Raw genomic sequence first — 18214 nt, forward strand, 5'->3', positions numbered from 1 at the left:
TTCTTTCTTGCTTCCTACTTCCAGTGTTCAGGTGTTGTTTGTTCTATTCCTACGGGGTCTCTCCTGCCCATCCCTTCCTTTCTCTTCCTACAACTTCAGCGGGACCAACGGTCATGACCCTTCTTTCAGACTTCCTTGTCTTAAGTCTCTCTCCTCCTCCTGCCATTGTTGACAGCCACTTAACTAATTTCCTTAAAGCACAGCTTTGATAACCATACTTCCCAGCTCAGAAACCTTTTATGGCTCTCCACTGCCTATTGATCAAAGTCAGAATTCTTTAATTTGCTGTTCAGTGTCTCCATGGCCTTACCTGAAATTCTTTTCCTAATCAATCTCTAATTAGTCACCTAAATGTTATTCAGTGTATAGCTGGTCTAAGGATTTCCAGTGATTTCCTAGCCTTTGCTGTTGTTCAGGATGTCTTCTTCCCAGAAATGTTCAGGTACCCCTTCAATGGTTGTGATTCCAGCCTTATTATCTCTGATTGTAGCCTTCCCTCGTGCCCTCTGTTAAAACTTTTCTTTCTTCTGTTAATGTCCAAGCACTTTGGTTTTCTGTAGGATCACATACACACCTTCTCTTCCTTAAAACTGTGTAACATTTTTAAAGCAGAGATTCTATCTTGCAACTCATTGCTACATTTTCCATGATGTTTTAAGTGCTGTCTTAAGCCAAGTGCCTGTTTAATAAATACTTTAACTGTATAACCAGTTTTAGAATAAAATACTGAAAATAGGGTTCACATTCTTGACTTTGCCAATGAAAGCAGGTAATGTTGCTTAAGAATTATGTAAATCACACATTCTATATAAAGATTTGGATTTTTTGTTTCTTATGCGAAATTTCACAAGCTGTGATTTCTTACATTAATATTTTTAAAATTGGCATCATAATTGTGTACATTGTGGGTAGAGTGTGATGATTTGATGTATGTATACAATGTGAGATAAGTAAATCAAGCTAATTTACATAGCTATCACCTCACCATTTTTTTGTGGTAAGGTGATTTACATATCTGTTACCTCACTTTTTTTTGAAATTTATTCTTGTAGTTATTTTGAAACATACAATATATGATTAATGACTATAGGCTCCCTGCTGTGCAATTCATCTCAAAATTTATTCTTCCTGTTAAGAAATGCTGAGTGTATTATAGAATATAGTGTTTGCTAAGAAAAAAAGATGGCAAGGTAAACCTAGCTGCCCCTCCCTCCAAGTAGAAAACTACTTGGGGTACTCTAAAGTGGCAGGACAATATATAAATATCATACACCAGTTAAAACAATTCTTTAAGCGCCGGATATCTGGCCCTGCCCCCGTGGCTCGCTCGTGAAGAATACTTTTTAGTTGTCTGTGATCAGAAGTAAGCAGGCACCAGCTGCCTACCTGATATATTCTTGTGTTATGAGAAAATGCCAAGCATCTGTTTGTTAATAATCATCACCTGTTCAGAGAGAATAAATGAGTGGGTCAGGGTCTGCTTGATGCACTCAGACCGAATGCTGTCAGCTCCTGAGGCTCTCAGCTGGGAAGGCTGTTGGCCCCAGATAGTCCTGCTTCGCTGTTCTATCTGGGTGTCTGCTTCTCAGTTCCTTCAGCGCCACCTGGATGGGGGTCTCTACGGCCGAGCTGGTTCTCTTTTTTTTGTAGGGGTAAATATTATTCCATATTTTGTATATACCACATTTTCTTTATCCATTCATCCATTCCTGGACACTTAGGTTGATTCCATATCTTGGCTATTGTGAGTAATGCTGCAGTGAATATGGAAATACAGATAAATGCAGATATCTCTGACATATTAATTTCAATTCCTTTGGACATGTACCCAGCAGTGGAATTACTAGATCATATGATAGTTCTACTTTTAGTTTGTTTGAGGAACCTCCAACAGTTTTCCATCATGGCTGTACTTACTCCATTTCTGCTATCAGTTCCAGGGTTCCTTTTGTCCACAGCCTTGACAGAACTTATCTTTCATCTTTTTTTGTTTTTGTTTTTGAGTCGAAGTCTTTTCCTGTCACCCAGGCTGGAGTGCAGTGTGCAGTGGCATGACTTTGGCTCACTGCAACCTCCACCTCTCAGGTTCAACTGATTCTCCTACTTCAGCCTCCGAAGTAGCTGGGATTACAGGCACATGCCATCACATCTGGCTAATTTTTGTGTTTTTAGTGGAGATAGGATCTCACCATGTTGGCCAAGCTGGTCTCGAACTCCTGACCTCAAATGATCCACCTGCCTCGGCCTCCCAAAGTGCTGGGATTACAGGCATGAACCACCACACCTGGCTGCTTTCATCTTTTGATAATAGCTGTTCTAACAGATATGAGGTAGCATCTCATTTTGGTTTTAATTTACATTTTCTTAATGATTAGTGATGCCAACTATTTTTTCATGAACCTGTTGGCCATTTTTATGTTTTGTTTTGGAAAATGTTGGTTCAGGTATTTTGCCTATTTTTAATTTTTTTTTTTCTGGCTATTGAGTTGTTTGAGTTCCTTATGTGTTTTGGATATTTACCCCTTATCAGATATGCTGTTTAAAAATATTTTCTCCCACTTCATAGATTGTCTCTTTGTTCATTGTTTTCTTTGTTGTGCAGAAGCTTTTCGGCTTGATATAATCCCATTTGTCTTTTTTTGCCTGTGCATTCAAGGTCATATTTAAAAAAAATAATTGCTCAGACCAGTGTCACCAATAAAACATAAATATGTTTTATTCTAGTAGTTTTGGGTCTTGTATTTGTCTCTTTAATCCATTTTGAGTTGATTTTTATACATGGAGTGAGATAAGGATCAAATTTTATTATTCAGTTTTCTCAACACCTTTCACCATTGTGTGTTCTTGGCATCTTTGTCAAAAATCAATTGACCATAAATGCATGAGTTTATTTCTGGGCTTTCTGTCCTGTTCTGTTGGTGAAGTATCTGTTTTTATGCCAGTACCATGTTGTTGCAATTACAATTGTGTTATACTTTGAAATCAGCGAGTGTGATACCTCCAGCTTTGCTCTTTTTGCTCAAGATTGCTTTGGCTATTCAGGGTCTATTGTGGTTCTATGTAGATTTAAGGATTTTATTTTTCATTTCTGTGAAAATGACATTGGAATTTGATAGGAATTACATTAAATCTATAGATAACTTTGGGTAGTGTGAACATTTTAATTATTAATTCTTTTAATCCATGAACATGGGACATCTTTTAATTGATTTGCATTTTCTTTATGTTCTTTCATCAGTGTTCTGTAGTTATAAATATATAGTTCTTTCACCTCCTTGGTTAAATTTACTCAAGTTTTTTTTTTTATTGGAGACAATTGTTAATGGGATTTTCTTAATTTCCCATTTGGATAGTTTGTTTTTAAATGTATGGAACTGTTCCTGATTTTTGTATGTTGATTTTATATCTTGTAACTTTACTGAATTATTTTCATCAGTTCCGACATTTTTTGGTGGAGTGTTTAGGGTTTTCTATGTATAAGATCATATCATCAGCAAAGAGAGATAATTTCCTTTCATTTCCCATTAGGGTGCTTTTTATTTGTTTCTCTTGCCTGACTCTGGCCAAGACATTAAGATGTTGAAAAAAATGTGATGAGAGTAGGCATCCTTGTGGGAAAGCTTTCTACTTTTCACTGTTGGGTATGATGTTAGTTACAGATTTATCTTATATGACCTTTATTATGTTGAAGTGCATTACCTCTAAACCTAATGTGTTGAGAATTTTTATCATGAAATGGTGTTGAATTTTGTCAAATGCTTTCTTTGCATGTATTGAGATTATCATAAGGTTTTTATCCTTCATTTTATCATTAATGATATACATTATGGTGTATCCCACTTATTAATTTGCATTTGTTGAACCCTCCTTGCATCCCAGGGATAAATCCCACTTGATCATGTGAATGATTCTTTTAATTGCGTTTGAATTTGGTTTGCTGGTATTTTGTGGAGGATTTTCACATCCATATTTATCAGTGATAATGGCCTGTATTTTTTTTTTCTTGTAGTATTCTTGTCTGGCTTTGGTATCAAGGTAATTCTGGCCTTGTACAATGAGTTTGGAAGTCTTTCTCCTGCTTCAATTTTTTGGAAGAATTTGAGAAGCACTGGTATTAGTTCTTCTTTAAATGTTTGGTATAATTCAGCAGTGAAGCCATCTGGCCCTGGGACTTTTTTAGATAGGAGGCTTTTTATTACTGAGTCAATCTTCTTGCTCATGAGAGGTCTCATGAGGTTTGTTTATGATCTGGTCTTGGTAGGATGTATGTGTCTAGAAATCTGTTCACTTCTAGGTTATCCAATCTACTGGCATATAATTTTACACAGCAGTTTCGACTTACCCTTTGTATTTCTTTGGTGTCAGTTGTAACATCTCTTTCATTTTTGTTTTGTTTTAAATAAGCAGTTTTAACTTTAAGACTTTAAAAAGTATTTGTTTTTGCTTTCTAATAGCACAACACATGTAAATTTGTTGAAGGATATTTGAAACATACAGAAAAGTGTAGAAGATAAAATCATCGTCCAGACCTATTCATTGATAATATTAGCATTCATCTTTTTTCTAGTTGTAGATTTTAAATTCTGTCTATATTCTTCTTATGGTATGTTCTGCTATTTGCTTCTTTATATTTTGAGCATTCTCTGTTATTAAATATTCTTTTAAATCATTCATTATAATGACTGTAGTGTATCCTATTGGTGTATGATAATTTAAGCATTTCTTTATTTTTGGTCATTTATGTTCAGACTCTTTGCATAAGCTAAAACTATCATGAGACACAAGTATGGCCATAATCGTTATCTTCCCATTACATGATGAGGTGATGAATTCAGAGGATTTTATTTATTTGAGTTTTCTTTCTTTCTTTTCCTAGTTAGTCTAGCTAGGGGTTTGTCATTTTTGTTTATCTTTTCAAAAAGCCAACTTTTAGTTTTATTCATTTTTTCTATTGTTTCTAGTTTCTATTTCATTTATTTTGGCTCTAATATTTATTATTTTGTTTCTTCTGCTAACTTTGGCCTTAGTTGGTTCTTTTTCTAGTTTTTTGAGTTTTATGAGATTGTTTATTTGAGATTTTTTTCTTTTTTATAATAGGCATTTATTGTTATATGTTTTCCATTTAGAACTGCTTTTGTCAGCATCCCATTAGTTTTGATATGTGGTGTTTCTATTTTTGTTTGTCTCAAAATATAGTTTGATTTCCTTTTTCTCCTCTCTGACCTATTGTTTGTCTAGGAGCATGTTGTTTAATTTCCACATTTTTGTGAATTTTCCAAGATTTCTTGTTATTGATTTCTAGTTTTATGCCATTCTGATCAGAAAAGATACTTGATACGATTAAAATCCTCTTAAATTTGTTAAGACTTGTTTTGTGGCCTGTCCTGCAGAATGTCCCATGTGTGCTTGAGAAGAATGTGTATTTTCTTGCTGTAGGATGTGATGTTTTGATTATGACTATAAAGTCCATTTGATTTAAAGTGTAATTCAAGTCCAATGTTTTCTTATTGATTTTCTGTCTAGATGATCTGTTTATCCTTGAGAGTGGAGTACTGAGTCCCCCTAGTCTTATACTATTGCAGTTTATCTCTCAGATCAGATAATGGTTGCTTTATATATTTATGTGTTCCAGTGTTGGGTATGTATATGTTGACAGTTAAGTCCTCTTAATGAAATGTCCGCTTTATTGTTATATAATGACCTTTTTTTTTCTCTCTTTGACAAACTTTATTAAATTTTGCATCAGTATGAGGTATCTCTTATTGCATACTAGAATTCCAGGACTCAGGGGAGTGGTAAAGTGGCAATGGCGAATTTGGGTATCTGGTCTACCAAAAGTACTTGCCACTCTACCCCTGACTCTGCAATGGTTGCCAGGCAGATCACTTCTCCACTGGAGCCATCCTGCTCCATGGCCAAAGCGAGAGCATTGGCAGTGAATTGCAGACACTCTTCCTTGGTCATGCCTTTCCAGTATGTAGCATCAACACAGTCATAAATGTAGGAGCTCCCGAAGCGTCCAATGGCAAAGGACAGCCTTACCATCATACTGAGTACATAGGCACTGAGTACACTTGCCCTCCTTTTTGAGGGTGTCAGCCTGTGGTGATGATTCCCACCATCAGGCCTTCCGGTATTGGTAACACGTCTCCTTAAACAGGCTGGCTGCTATGTGTACCAGTGGAGGCTCATTCAGTTCAATGCTGTGAAAACCAAGCTGGTAAGTGACAGCATCAGCTACTCCCTGGGTATCAGGCGCTGAGCCTGAGTGTCAGCAGAAAATGTGGTCGTGAATAGAAGTCAGCTTGTCAGTCACTTGACTGGCAATGTAGGACCCAGTGGTTGTTCTGGAGTCTGCCCCCAGAACCACGCCCCCATCAAATTGCACTGCTATGATAGTAGTCCCTGTGAAGACTTCTTGGTTTTCCCAGTCTGGAGTGAAGGCCTCTGGCCCTGAGGCTGGTGTCGGCTTGACTCCCCGAGCAGCTAGCAAGGTGGCTACCATCTTTCTCCTCTGGTATTCATATAATTACCTTCTTTGTCACTTTGTGTGGCTTTTGACTTAAAGTCTATTTTGTCTGATGTAGGTATAGCTACCCCTGCTCTCTTTTTTGGTTTCCATTTGTATGGAATAATGTTTCCATCCCTTCAATTTGTCTATGTATTTCCTTACTAGTAGAGTGAGTCTTTTGCAGATAGCATATAGTTGGCCTTTTATTTTATTTTTTTAAACCCATTCAGCCACTCTCTGTGTTTTGACTGGAGACTTTAATCCATTTACATTCAAGGTAATTACTAATAGGTACGGACTTGCTACTGCCATTTTGTAGTTTGTTTCTGGTTGTTTTGCAGATCTGTTGTTTCTTTCGTCCTCTCTTGCTACTTTCCTTTGTGATTTTCTGTGGTGGTATGCTTTGAATCTTTTCCTTTTATATTTTGTGCAACTATTATAGGTTTTTGCTTTGTGTTTACCATCAGGTTTACATAAAACATCTTGTGCTGGCTGGACATGGTTGTTTGCACCTGTAGTCCCACCTACTTCAAAGGATTAACTGGGAGGATCAGTTTGGCCTGGGGGTTTGAGTCATGCCTAGGCAACATAGCAAGACTCCATCTCTTTAAAAAACCAAAACACAAACAAAAATCTTATTATAACAGGCTAGTTTAAGCTGATAACAACTTAAATGTTATCACATATAAAATAACACCCTCCCCTGGACACTTTTTATGATTTAGATGTCACATTTTACATCTTTTTGTAATTTGGATTACTTTAACAATTTATTATAGCTGCATTTGTTTTGAGTAGTTTTGTTTTTTAACTCTTGTAATAGAAAATTCCTTTACACATCACCCTTACAGTATTATTCTGAATAATTCTGTGAATTACTTATACCATTTAGTGTTTTCTGCTTTTATAAGTTTTGTGTATCAATTAGGAGTCTTGTATTTCAGCTTAGCTCCCTTTAGCATTTCCTGTACTGAAGGCCTAGTGGTGATAAACTTCCTTAGTTTTTGTTTGTCTGGGAAAGTGTTTATTTCTCTCTTATTTCTGAGGCGTAGCTTTGCTGAGTGAAGTATTCTTGGCTGCCGGTTTTGTTTTTCTTCTGCACTTTGACTATATTATCTCACTCTTTTGTGGTTTGCAAGGATTCTGCTGAGAAATCTGCTGATTGCTGTTTTGGGATTCCCTTGAATGTGATACATTTCTGATCTATTACTGCTTTCAGGATTCTTTGTCTTTGTTTATTTTCATTTTATTTTATTTTATTTTTTGGAACAGTCTCACTCTGTTGCCCAGGCTGGAGTGCAGTGGTATGATCTTGGCTCATTGCAGCCTCTGTCTCCTGGGTTCAAGCGATTCTCCTGCTTCAGCCTCCTGAGTAGCGGAGACTACAGGCATGGGCCACTATACCCAGCAAATTTTTGTATTTTTAGTAGAGACGGGATTTCACCATACTGGCCAGGCTGGTCTTGAACTGCTGACCTTGTGATCTGCCCACCTTGGCCTCCCAAAGTGCTGGGATTATAGGTGTGAGCCACTGAACCTGGCTGTCTTTGTTTTTTAGTAGTTTGATTATGATTTGTCTTGGTGCACTCATCTTTGGCTTGAATTTAATTGGAGATCTGTGCACTTTCTATACCTGGATGTTTTAATATTTACTCAGATTTTGGAAACTTTCAGCCGTATTTTCTTAAATATAATTTCTGGGCCTTTTTCTTTATCATATCTTTCTTGGAATTCTATTATAAGAAAGTTAATTTGATGGTGTCCCATAATTTATGTAGGCTTTCTTCATTCTTTTTTCATAAATCTCCATTTTTTTCAGGGTCCATGATTGGGGCTTTATTAGTTTCTTTTTGTTGTGTCACATTTCCCTGATTCTTTCTAAACCTTGATGTCTACACATTTGAGGAAATGGCCACCTCTTTTGGCCTTGAAGGTTTTCTTTCACAGTGGTAGATTTTCGCTGGTTAGTTTAGCATTTCATGATGGATGGGCCAGCTGGTAGCAACCCCAGACAGATAGCCCTTGCTGTCGGGTTGCTGTTGGGCGATCCTGCTGCTTATGCTTTGAGGCCAAGTGGAACTTCTGGCTGTGCTCTGTGGTCTGATGAAACAGACCACTAGCTGGACTCCACAGTAAGGTGGAGCTACTGGCTGGGCTCTGTAATAGCCTCTGATTGCACAGGGTTGCATGTTGTTTTCCCTCGCTGGGAAGTACTGCTGTTTTTAATCTGTATCTGGGCAGGGCTGTGTGCTGGGCTCAGAGACTGGGTACGGTTTCTGTGGTTGTGCTCAGCTACTCAGGATGGGCCAGGCTATGGTCTAGAGAAATGCTTGAATGCAGCCTTCACTCAGGGAAGCCTTAAGCAAAGCACAGAGGCTTTGTGGGGTCATTACACAGCTGCTGGGGTTGGGTGGGGCCAGGTACTTTTCTCCACAGATACTCATTCACTCATCTGTACTCACTTCCCAGCCTGGGAAGCCTTAAGCAGAACATGAAGGCTTGGTAGGGTTATGCTAGTTGGCTACTGGGGCTGGGTGGGGCCAGCTGCTACCCTCCTCAGGTAATCACTGACCTCCTCTTGCTGCCTGGCCTGGGGAAGGCTTAAGGAGAGCACCAGGGCTAGGTGGGGAGGCTGGCTAGGGAATGGAGCCTGGCATATCAGTTGACTGTACTTACCACAGGACAATGCAGTTGGCTAGTCTCTCTGGTGGAGTGACTCCATTGGCTAGAATGTAGAGCCACTGCCAAGATCCATGTGCTGGTTTCTGTGAGTCTCACTTTTGTTCTTTGTTTCTAACTGATTGTAGGTGGTCAAGCCTTGCTGGCACTCCCAGTGTTTCTCAGGAGATAATCATGAGTGGGCTTCCTGCTCAGGGTCCCAGAATGTTGCCTGTAACTTTCTTTTCCCAGCGTAGATACTGCGGGCCCACGGGAATCTTCTGTATGTGGTGCCTTGCTGGCTTGAGGTGTGGCAGAGGTTGGGGGAGCGGTGATGTGGTCAAAGTGAAACCATTCCTGTTTTCCTCTTACCCCTTGAATGAGGCTTTTTTTTTTTCCTTTCAGTTATGTGGTCCAAGGGGGTTGTCTCAACCTTTCAAGTTCAAGGAGTTCAGGAATATTCATGAAGATATTCTTGTCTGTAGATAGTTGTTGGTTGGATTTTTGTGTGGGTGTATGGGAGCTCAGCAACTCCCATTCTGCCATCTTACTGACTGAACTTTCAAGCTATAATGTTTTATCTAGCAGCAGAGTTCACTTACAAATACAATTTAATTAGGTGGGTGTGGTCTGCTTTCTCCACAGCAAAGATCTTCATTTAATGAATAAACTGCGAAAACTTTGATCCAATCTGAAATTGCAGTATATTTTCTTTTTGGATAAAGGGTTTTAATTAGAGAGAAAGTATCTGAATCTCCTCTGACTACTGTAATCAAACTTACTAAATTGGATGCAATGATTTCTTGTGTATGAGATCTCATTCCTATGGAGTCGGTATGGTGGTGGGGGAGGTTTAGAACTGTAATTTGCTAAAATATGACTTTATTTTTTGTGAACATGAGTCACACTGATGCATATGTGTCACTGAGTAGAGCCTGACAAGATAGAATGAATTGGAACTTAATGTGACTTAACAGAAAGAAGCTATAGAGACATAGAATATATCTGATTATACCAAATAATGATTATACCAAATAATAATATGTCTGATTATACCAAATATCTCTGATTATACCAAATAATCTTAATTTGTAATTATAACAATGAACCCTGTGAGTATGGAAGACTAAGATGTCATAGATGTGAATTTGTGAACCATGTTTTACTTTCTGTTTATTACATAATAAGCACTAAGGAATAGATCCTGTATGATCACTTTGAGCATGTTATATCTGAAGTTGGAGTTGTTTTACTAACCTCGATATTTATAATTGTTAAAATAACTTGCTGATCAATTTTATTCTAAAGTACTAAATTGTACATTTTGTGCCTTCTACAAAGGTGTGCATCAAAACTGAATGCTATGTCAGTTTTCTTGACAAAAAGCCCTTTGAAGACATAGCTGTTGCTGCGTGGCTGTTTCATTCTCTTCTGCCTCCTTCTCAGGAAATAGATACACAAGGGTGTGATTCAGAGTAGATTTCTATAAGCAGATAGAAAGGAAATAAGAAAAGCCATTTATTGTTTTGTCTTTGAATAGCACGTATTACTTATATGTAGTTGTCTTTTTTTTTTTTTTTAATGTGCCCAGGTCTGTTCTAACTATTTCAGTTCTGCTTCTAAAAGGAAGAGTCAAAGGAGGCTTCAAAACAAGAACCAAACTTAGTGACCTTGAAGACCAGTTTAAATTGTGGTATTGAAAAATAAGGATTTGCTTCTCAGTTGTATTAAAAGTTTTCAATGTGAAATATAATATCAATGTTTGTGCTTTAAGCTTCATGGTAACCATTATTATTTGCATTTTTGAATACAAGGTTCGGTAAATTGAGTGTTGTACTCACTAACTACGGGGATTTTAGGGGATTGGTAAATAGTACCCTTCTCTTTCCCACTCAGGTCAGAACCAATGGAGAGAGAGGTGGATTCTGACTAATGGATATCAAGGTTTGCTTTATTGCTGATGAAATGTAGAGCATTGTTGTGATCCCAGCGGGCAGCCAGACAGGCTTCTAATGCTGTGCGCTTAAAATAAATGTACCTACCAAGTTACTGGCAGAGATGGAAAACCCCAGGCATCATCTGTGGGGACTTGTCCATATAAAACCAATAGGATGGAGGAGCAAAGCATGTACCCTTGGGGAGCAGGGTCAAGTGGGAGTTGCACATTGGCCCCTCCGCTGAGCTGAGCGTGCCATTTAATCCCCCAAACTTAGCTTCCCGTGGACAGTGTGGAGGGTGTCAAGTGAGGCCAGGATGCTTTCACTGCAAGTTGCTCCTTGTGGGATCGTGAGGAGAGTGGGGATTAAGTGTTCTCAGGTCACACTTAACCTCAGAGACAATTCTGAATGCACTGGCACTTCTGAAGCCGAAAGCATCTGGTCTGTGAGTTAGTCTAGTATTTAAACAGATTATACTGAGCTGCTTTCTAGGTAATCAAAACAAAAGCCATCTATGCCCGTATAGTATTCTGCCTTCCCACTAGGCTGGTTATCAGTTGGTTATCAACAGATAACCAATTTTTGTTGGTTATCAACAAACATTCATAAAACAAAGATGAACCTGGTATTAGCAAATAACAAGCATAGTGAAATAGGGCATGGGGACACAAAGTCAGTTGTGCAGTAAAAAAGGGGGACCGAACCATATGCAATATGAGAATCTATATACAATATGAAGAGCTATAAACAAATGAGGATCAAATGAGAACATTCACATAAAATAATTCTTTAAGAAAAACAAAGTGGAATTTCTCATAGGACCTACTAAATCAACAGTATTCTTGAAAAAGTTAGCAGGGAGGAAGAGAAAGGGAGTTATTTGTTAAAGGATACAAAATTACAGCTATACAGGAGGAGTAAGTTCTAGTATTCTGATTTGACCACTACACATTGTATGTATTAAAATATCGCTATGTACCCCATAGATAAGTACAATTATGTCAGTTAAAAAGTCTATAGTAAGTGCAACAAGAGTCGTATAAGTTTTGTTTTGTTTTTGTTTTTTTAATATAATACCTCTAAATGAAAACTAGAGTGGCCAACTGTCTTGGATGGCTCAGAAGTGTCCTGATTTTACCACTGAATGTCCCATAACCCAGGAAATTCTCCATCTCTAGCAAACTGGAATGGTGTCACTCTAGATTGAAACTGTGAACATAAAACCAAAGAGCAAATTAGTTACTTAAAGGACCAAACTAAGAGAGTACAAGTAAGTAGCAGAATCCCAGGCTAGAACCTAGCTTAGCAGAGGGAAGATGGCCCTGAACCCACTAGTGGGATGTGGCCTAGTGATTAGGAATGTGGGTTCTGGGTAGGGAAGACCTGGGCTTGAATCCTTGCTCTGCTGCTGGGTGGAGATTCTCTCTCTCTCTCTCTCTCCTGCGTACCTCAGTTTTCTTACCTATGATGTAAGATGGCTTAATACCCTGTAGGGTTGTAATGAGGATCAAATGAGGACATTCACATAAAATGATTTAGCTCTGTGTCTGGACTTTGTTGGCTTACATAGCATTTAACATTGTCAGGAGATTTTTCCATAAAAGCCTGGATTTCTGACATTTCTGACAAATCAGTAAGTCCTGCCACCACCCATGGGAGCTGCATAGCAGATGCTCTCTTTAGAAGGTGTATGTATTCTCCAAGAGGACAAGGCCCCCACCTAGCCCTCTCTACTTCATGTGCTTGGCCCTTTGGCGACATTGAGTTGCCATTCCACATTGTAAGTCTCCTCTGCTTGTGGTGCAGTCCAACCACTGGGAGCTTGTTGGAAATGCAGGGCCCCTAAGGGCCCACCCAAATCCTAAGGCATGAGAATTTTCGTTTTAGTAAGATCCCTGGCGATACTTCCTGACTATAAAGTTCAAGAAGCACTGTTACAAACCACAGAGCATTATTCCTAACCACAGTGAGTATCAAGATCATAAGGGGAGTTTTTTGTTTGTTTGTTTTCTAGCTGTGTCCAAGGACCTATCCGGACTTGCTGCAATCAGAGTTCCTGGGATGGAATGTCCATGCTGCTAAATTAATGTTAGTGACAGGATTTCACAGTGAACACTTGAGAACTATAGGTTTCCGTTTAGATGAAAGAAAGCTAATTATGTCATCTTACTGGGGTCCTCAGATAGAAAAAGTTTAGCTAATAATGATGACTGTATAATCTAAATACACTTCAGGTTGAAATTTTGCCCATTGATTGTAACTGCTGAATGAGGCCTGGTTGTAGGTGGATTGACTTTTGGTATTATTTGAAGGGGTTTGAAGCGGGTATATGTCCTTACTCATATCACCTGAACAGTTTCAAAGGAGCTAGATTGTTTCAGAAACTTTTCTTTGTTATAGTACAGTCTTAATGGTTTGCACGAGAGCAGTGAGATTCTAGAAACAGTGACCCTATTAGCTGTTTTTTCTTTTTTCCTTTAAAAATATTTTGAATTGCTCTTAGGTAAGTCCTTAACTCCTCATGGCTTTAATAGTTTTCTGTTTGTCTCAAACAGGGTGTGCCTTCAGACCTCATAGTTACTATTTGTTAAATTACTTTTCCAAGGCTTTTCCACATTACCTCTTCAGTACTCTTAGTGACTTAACTTCCCTTTGTGTCGTCAAACCAACCCTCTTCCAAAGTTTATTTGGCCAAAATATCAGAGATGCCTTATTAGAAATTTCTAGTGTTAATTCATTTTTAATATAAAACCTTAGTGTACAGTAAGTTTATATTTGATTAATTTACATTTTCCATTTCCTTTCAACTAATTTTCTTGAGGTAGACTTTTCATATAAATATTTGCTAGTGATCTTTTCTCTGTCATTTTGTTTAGCAGTGTAAAATGAACAAAGACATGCTTGAGAGTTTTGATATTTAATTGTAGCGTACTTATCAATTTTAATGTACTTATCACTTCAACAGTTATTGGAAGCTTCTGATTCTGTTGCTTCATTCACATTGGGTAAAGTAAAAAGTTACTGAAGATCTGCTGTTGTGACTGTAAACTAGATGTATGGACTAATGGTGTTGGCATCAGCTGGAAACTTGTTAGAAATGTAGAGTCCCAGGCCCACTGCAGACCTATTGAATCAGAAGACACTCCAGCAGGTGATTTATGTGCATGCTGAAGAGTGAGAAGCTCTGGACTAAATGGTTTACTAATTACTTCTACATTAGGATCATCAAAAGTAGGTGGTGGTAGTGAAAATAATGTACAGAAAGTATCTTCTTTTCCATCTGCTGAATTGCTGCTTTTTTCTTCTTAAATTTCTTTTTAATGAAGATACCGCTGTATCCACATTGTCTCGGGATCTCTCTAACCGTCCATATTGCCATTCTTTTGGGCAACCTTCCTCTTAGTCACTCAGAGCAGGCATGCCCTGGGGCGCTCCCTTCAGTTCTCTGCTCTTTCCTAGTTAATACTTTATTTGGAGACACATATAGCCAGTATGGAACTCTCTACGCTTTGCGTGCTCTTGATTGTCCAGTCTCTCTACTTGCATCTGCCTTGAGCCGGCCTGGCATTCATTTAAGCTGTCCTATCTGTTCCTTAGCCAGTGCTGCCTCTTACCTCTGGCCTGGTGAGATTTAAAACAGAGTAGCACCTTGGTTCCATCCCAAGTGAATGAAAACAGCTTCAACGGGTGGGTTCTGGCAGCAGCAGTTTAAGTCAGTTTCTGAGAACTCTGGGTGATTCTGTTGTGCAGCCATGCTTTAAAACCCCAGGGCTCCGTCATCTTCATTCATTGTCCATCTGCCATCCATTCATTCATCCATGTGCCCCACAAACATTTCATGAGTTTCTACTGTGTATTAGATGCTTTCCTAAGTTCTAAGAGTTTTTCAGCCTCAGCACGGTTAGCATTTTGAGCTGGACGTGTTTATTTTGAGTAGGGTGTTTAACGGAATCCTGGCTTTTACTTGCTTAATGTCATAGTGTCCACTGCAGTTATGACAAACAAAAATGTCTCCAGACATGGCAAAAAATGTTCTTTGGGGGTAAAATTTCCCCCGGTTGAGGACCATTGCTCTAGATCTATTGATGAAAAATTTTATTACTCAATCTGGGTCTACTGATGATAAATTTTAAGTGTAGCTAATTACAGTAGGGCGGGACAAGTATAGTAAGAGCTTCAGGACAAAGTACATAGACAACACTACAGAGGGTTGGGAGGTAGCATTTAAGTTGAGCCTCCAAGGATGCGTGGTTATTCGCTGGGTGGGCAAAAAGGTGAACACCTCATAGTGAGAGAATAGCACTTAGGAAGGCGTGGAATTATGTCCCATCATCTCCCACCTCATGCATAAGGGATATTGTTATCTGCTTTTCATTCATCCCACCTCCCTCTACATCCTGTTTAATATTTCTTCTCCATGTATTGACAGTATCACCACATTTATCACTTTGCTCTGAAACTGCAGGTCATCTGCCATTAATTACGAGGTGGATTCTTTTTTTAAATATCAGCTTTATTGAGATATAATTTATATACTTGTATTAGTTTCCTATGGTTGTCACAACAAACTACCACAGTAGAAATTTATTCTCTCACAGTTTTGGAGGCCAGAAGTTTGAAATCAAGATGTCACCAAGGCCACACGCCACCTGGAGGCCCTAGGAGAGAATGCTAGAACGCTCCCATGCTTCGAAACCTTCTCCTGGCTGTGGGCGTTCCTGGCTTTGTGGCCACGTTGCTCCAGGCTCTGCCTCTGTCTTCACGTTGCCTCCCTCTATCTGTGTGTGTGTGTGTTAATCTCTCTCTGTCTTTTTTGTATAACAACACTTGTTGTCGAGTTTAGGGCCCAGCCAGAGAATCCAGGATGATCTTATCTCAAGATGCTTAATTTAATTGCATGTAGAAAGACCCCTTTCACAGGTTCCAGGGATGAGGATGTGACTTTTTGGGAGCCACAGTTCACCAGTTTCCCACAATTCATCCAATTAAAAGTGTACAGTGGTTTGTAGTATATTTACCGAGTTGTACATCCATCACCACTATTAATTTTATATTTTTTTCACCCCCCACAATGCAACATTGTAGGTATTAGTAATCACTTCCCATTTTTCTCCAACCCCAGCCCTAGGCAATCACTAATCTTCCGGTCTCTGTGAATTTGCCTAGCTGAACATTTCATATAAATGGAATCATACAATATATGGCCTTTTGTGATTGGCTTCTTATACTTAGCCTAATGTTTTCAAGATTCATCCATGTTGTAGCATGTATCCATAGTCCATTCTTTTCTATTGTTGAATAAGAGTCAATTATATGGATATATCACATTTTGTTTATCCATTCATCATTTGATGGACATTTGGGTTGTTTTCACTTTTTGGCTATTATATATAATGTTGATATGAACACTTGTGTACAAGTTTTTGTGTGGACATATGCTTTTATTTCTCTTGGGATATACCTAGAAGTGGAATTGCCAGGTCTATGGTAACCTTCTCAGGAACTGCCAGACTGTTTCAAAAGGTGCTGCACCATTTTGCATTCCTATCAGTCATGCATGAAGGTTCCAGTTTCTCCTGTTACTTTGTCTTTTTAAAATTTAGTTATATTGTCAATTCTGCATTTTCTGATAACCTTCTCACTAAGGATAGAAATATATTTCCACTCCATTTCTGGTAATGTCACAATATTTTTTTTGCACTTCAAGAAAAGGAAAGGCGATCAGCTCTTATCTGTTCTACATAAAACATTTACTTTTGGTCTCACCCTACTTCCCAGGAACTTAGTAGAAAGCAAAATATTAACTTCTGCGTGTGTCTTCACATCCATAATATTTTAGCTCCAAAACCTGAAGTGTTCTCCCTGAGCTATAAGCTCAATGAGAGTAGAGAGTAGGCACCCAGATCTTTCTGTGTTTCTTGTAAACTTTGTCTGCAGCTTGTGGTGACTGCTCAATAAATATTAAATGAGAATGTGATTGTTGCCTCATCTGTTAAAGGATTTAATATTTTGCAGGTATTTTCTTAATTATGCATACATTTCTGAATCTCTAATAACTTTGGTTTTTGTTTTTATGTGCAGGTGAGCAGGAGACTAAAGATGCAGCAGAAGAATGTAAAGAATCCTAAGCAAGGACTTGCTGAGTGTGCTTTTAAGAAAGTTGGTAATGAAGTTAAATTACACTTTTTATTGAATTATTTGAATTCAATGAATACATTGTGGTGGCTATTCTTTAATGATTTTGACATTTGGAGTCTCTCTTTGTGGATTATATTTCCTTGATATTTTTGAGACTTGGGATGTGATTGATCAACGGTTTTTGTTCATTAAGATTTCTGGGAACATTGTTTTAAATTTATTGCTAATCTTACAATATTAGGATTCGTTAGAAAAACCAACATTTTAACGCATACGTGTTATGGTCAAACTAGTTGAAGTGCTGTGATTGTCTTGTATTCAATTTTGTATGTTTCAACTCTACTGTGATTCAGACAGATCGTTGTGGTCACTGGGAATTTTTGCTCTGGCCCCGCGTTTCCTTTTTCTCACCTGTCTCATGTCTGTGACGTTGATACAGCCTGCCATAAGACAAAATTAATTGTCTCAGCAAAGCAATGTTATAAGAGCCTTTACTGTCTTATTGGTGACGATACATTTCTTAAGTCAGAGTTTGACTGAATGATTGATAAATTACTTTGTTAATAATAGTTAACAATAGCTTGTTATTTTCTTTCAGAGTTTGGGCCTTTTAGATTGCATCAAATAAAGATGAGCTACTTTAAAAAAAGTCTGTGGTACCATTTTAAGAGAGATGGTTTGTCTAGTTACAAGTCAGTAACTAGATTCATGACAACATTTTATGTTGACCTTCTGTAAGATGAGTTGGCATTAGAATTGGAAGTCCAATTTATTTCTGAATCAAAAAATGAGCAGGCTATTTATTGTGGTGCCTTTAATACAATTTGGAGTAATGTACACACAACATTATTTTTGCCGGCACATGTTCATCTACCGATAGTGAATAACATTTATGATTGCTTATATGGAATTTCCTTGACTTTTTACAATGAGAAATTCTATAGCTACTATTTTCATGTGTGTTGATAGG

The 18214-nt window shown here is 38.1% G+C and overlaps 1 protein-coding gene and 1 pseudogene across 1 annotated transcript in view; one reads left to right on the plus strand and one right to left on the minus strand.

Annotated features, from left to right (window-relative positions):
- LOC141582248 (fibrous sheath-interacting protein 1-like) overlaps nt 1–17868 on the plus strand; it is a 33584-nt gene extending 15716 nt beyond the window's left edge. The window contains exon 4 of the mRNA XM_074389941.1: nt 17188–17868. Coding sequence (XP_074246042.1) covers nt 17188–17234 — 47 coding nt within the window. The 3' untranslated portion in view covers nt 17235–17868. The remainder of the gene's footprint in view (nt 1–17187) is intronic.
- On the minus strand, nt 5785–6505 carry LOC101029284 (proteasome subunit beta type-6 pseudogene; annotated as a pseudogene).
- Nucleotides 17869–18214: the final 346 nt, after the last annotated feature.

Source organism: Saimiri boliviensis, chromosome 2 (assembly GCF_048565385.1).
Source record: "Saimiri boliviensis isolate mSaiBol1 chromosome 2, mSaiBol1.pri, whole genome shotgun sequence".
In the NCBI taxonomy this organism is placed as follows: domain Eukaryota; kingdom Metazoa; phylum Chordata; class Mammalia; order Primates; family Cebidae; genus Saimiri; species Saimiri boliviensis.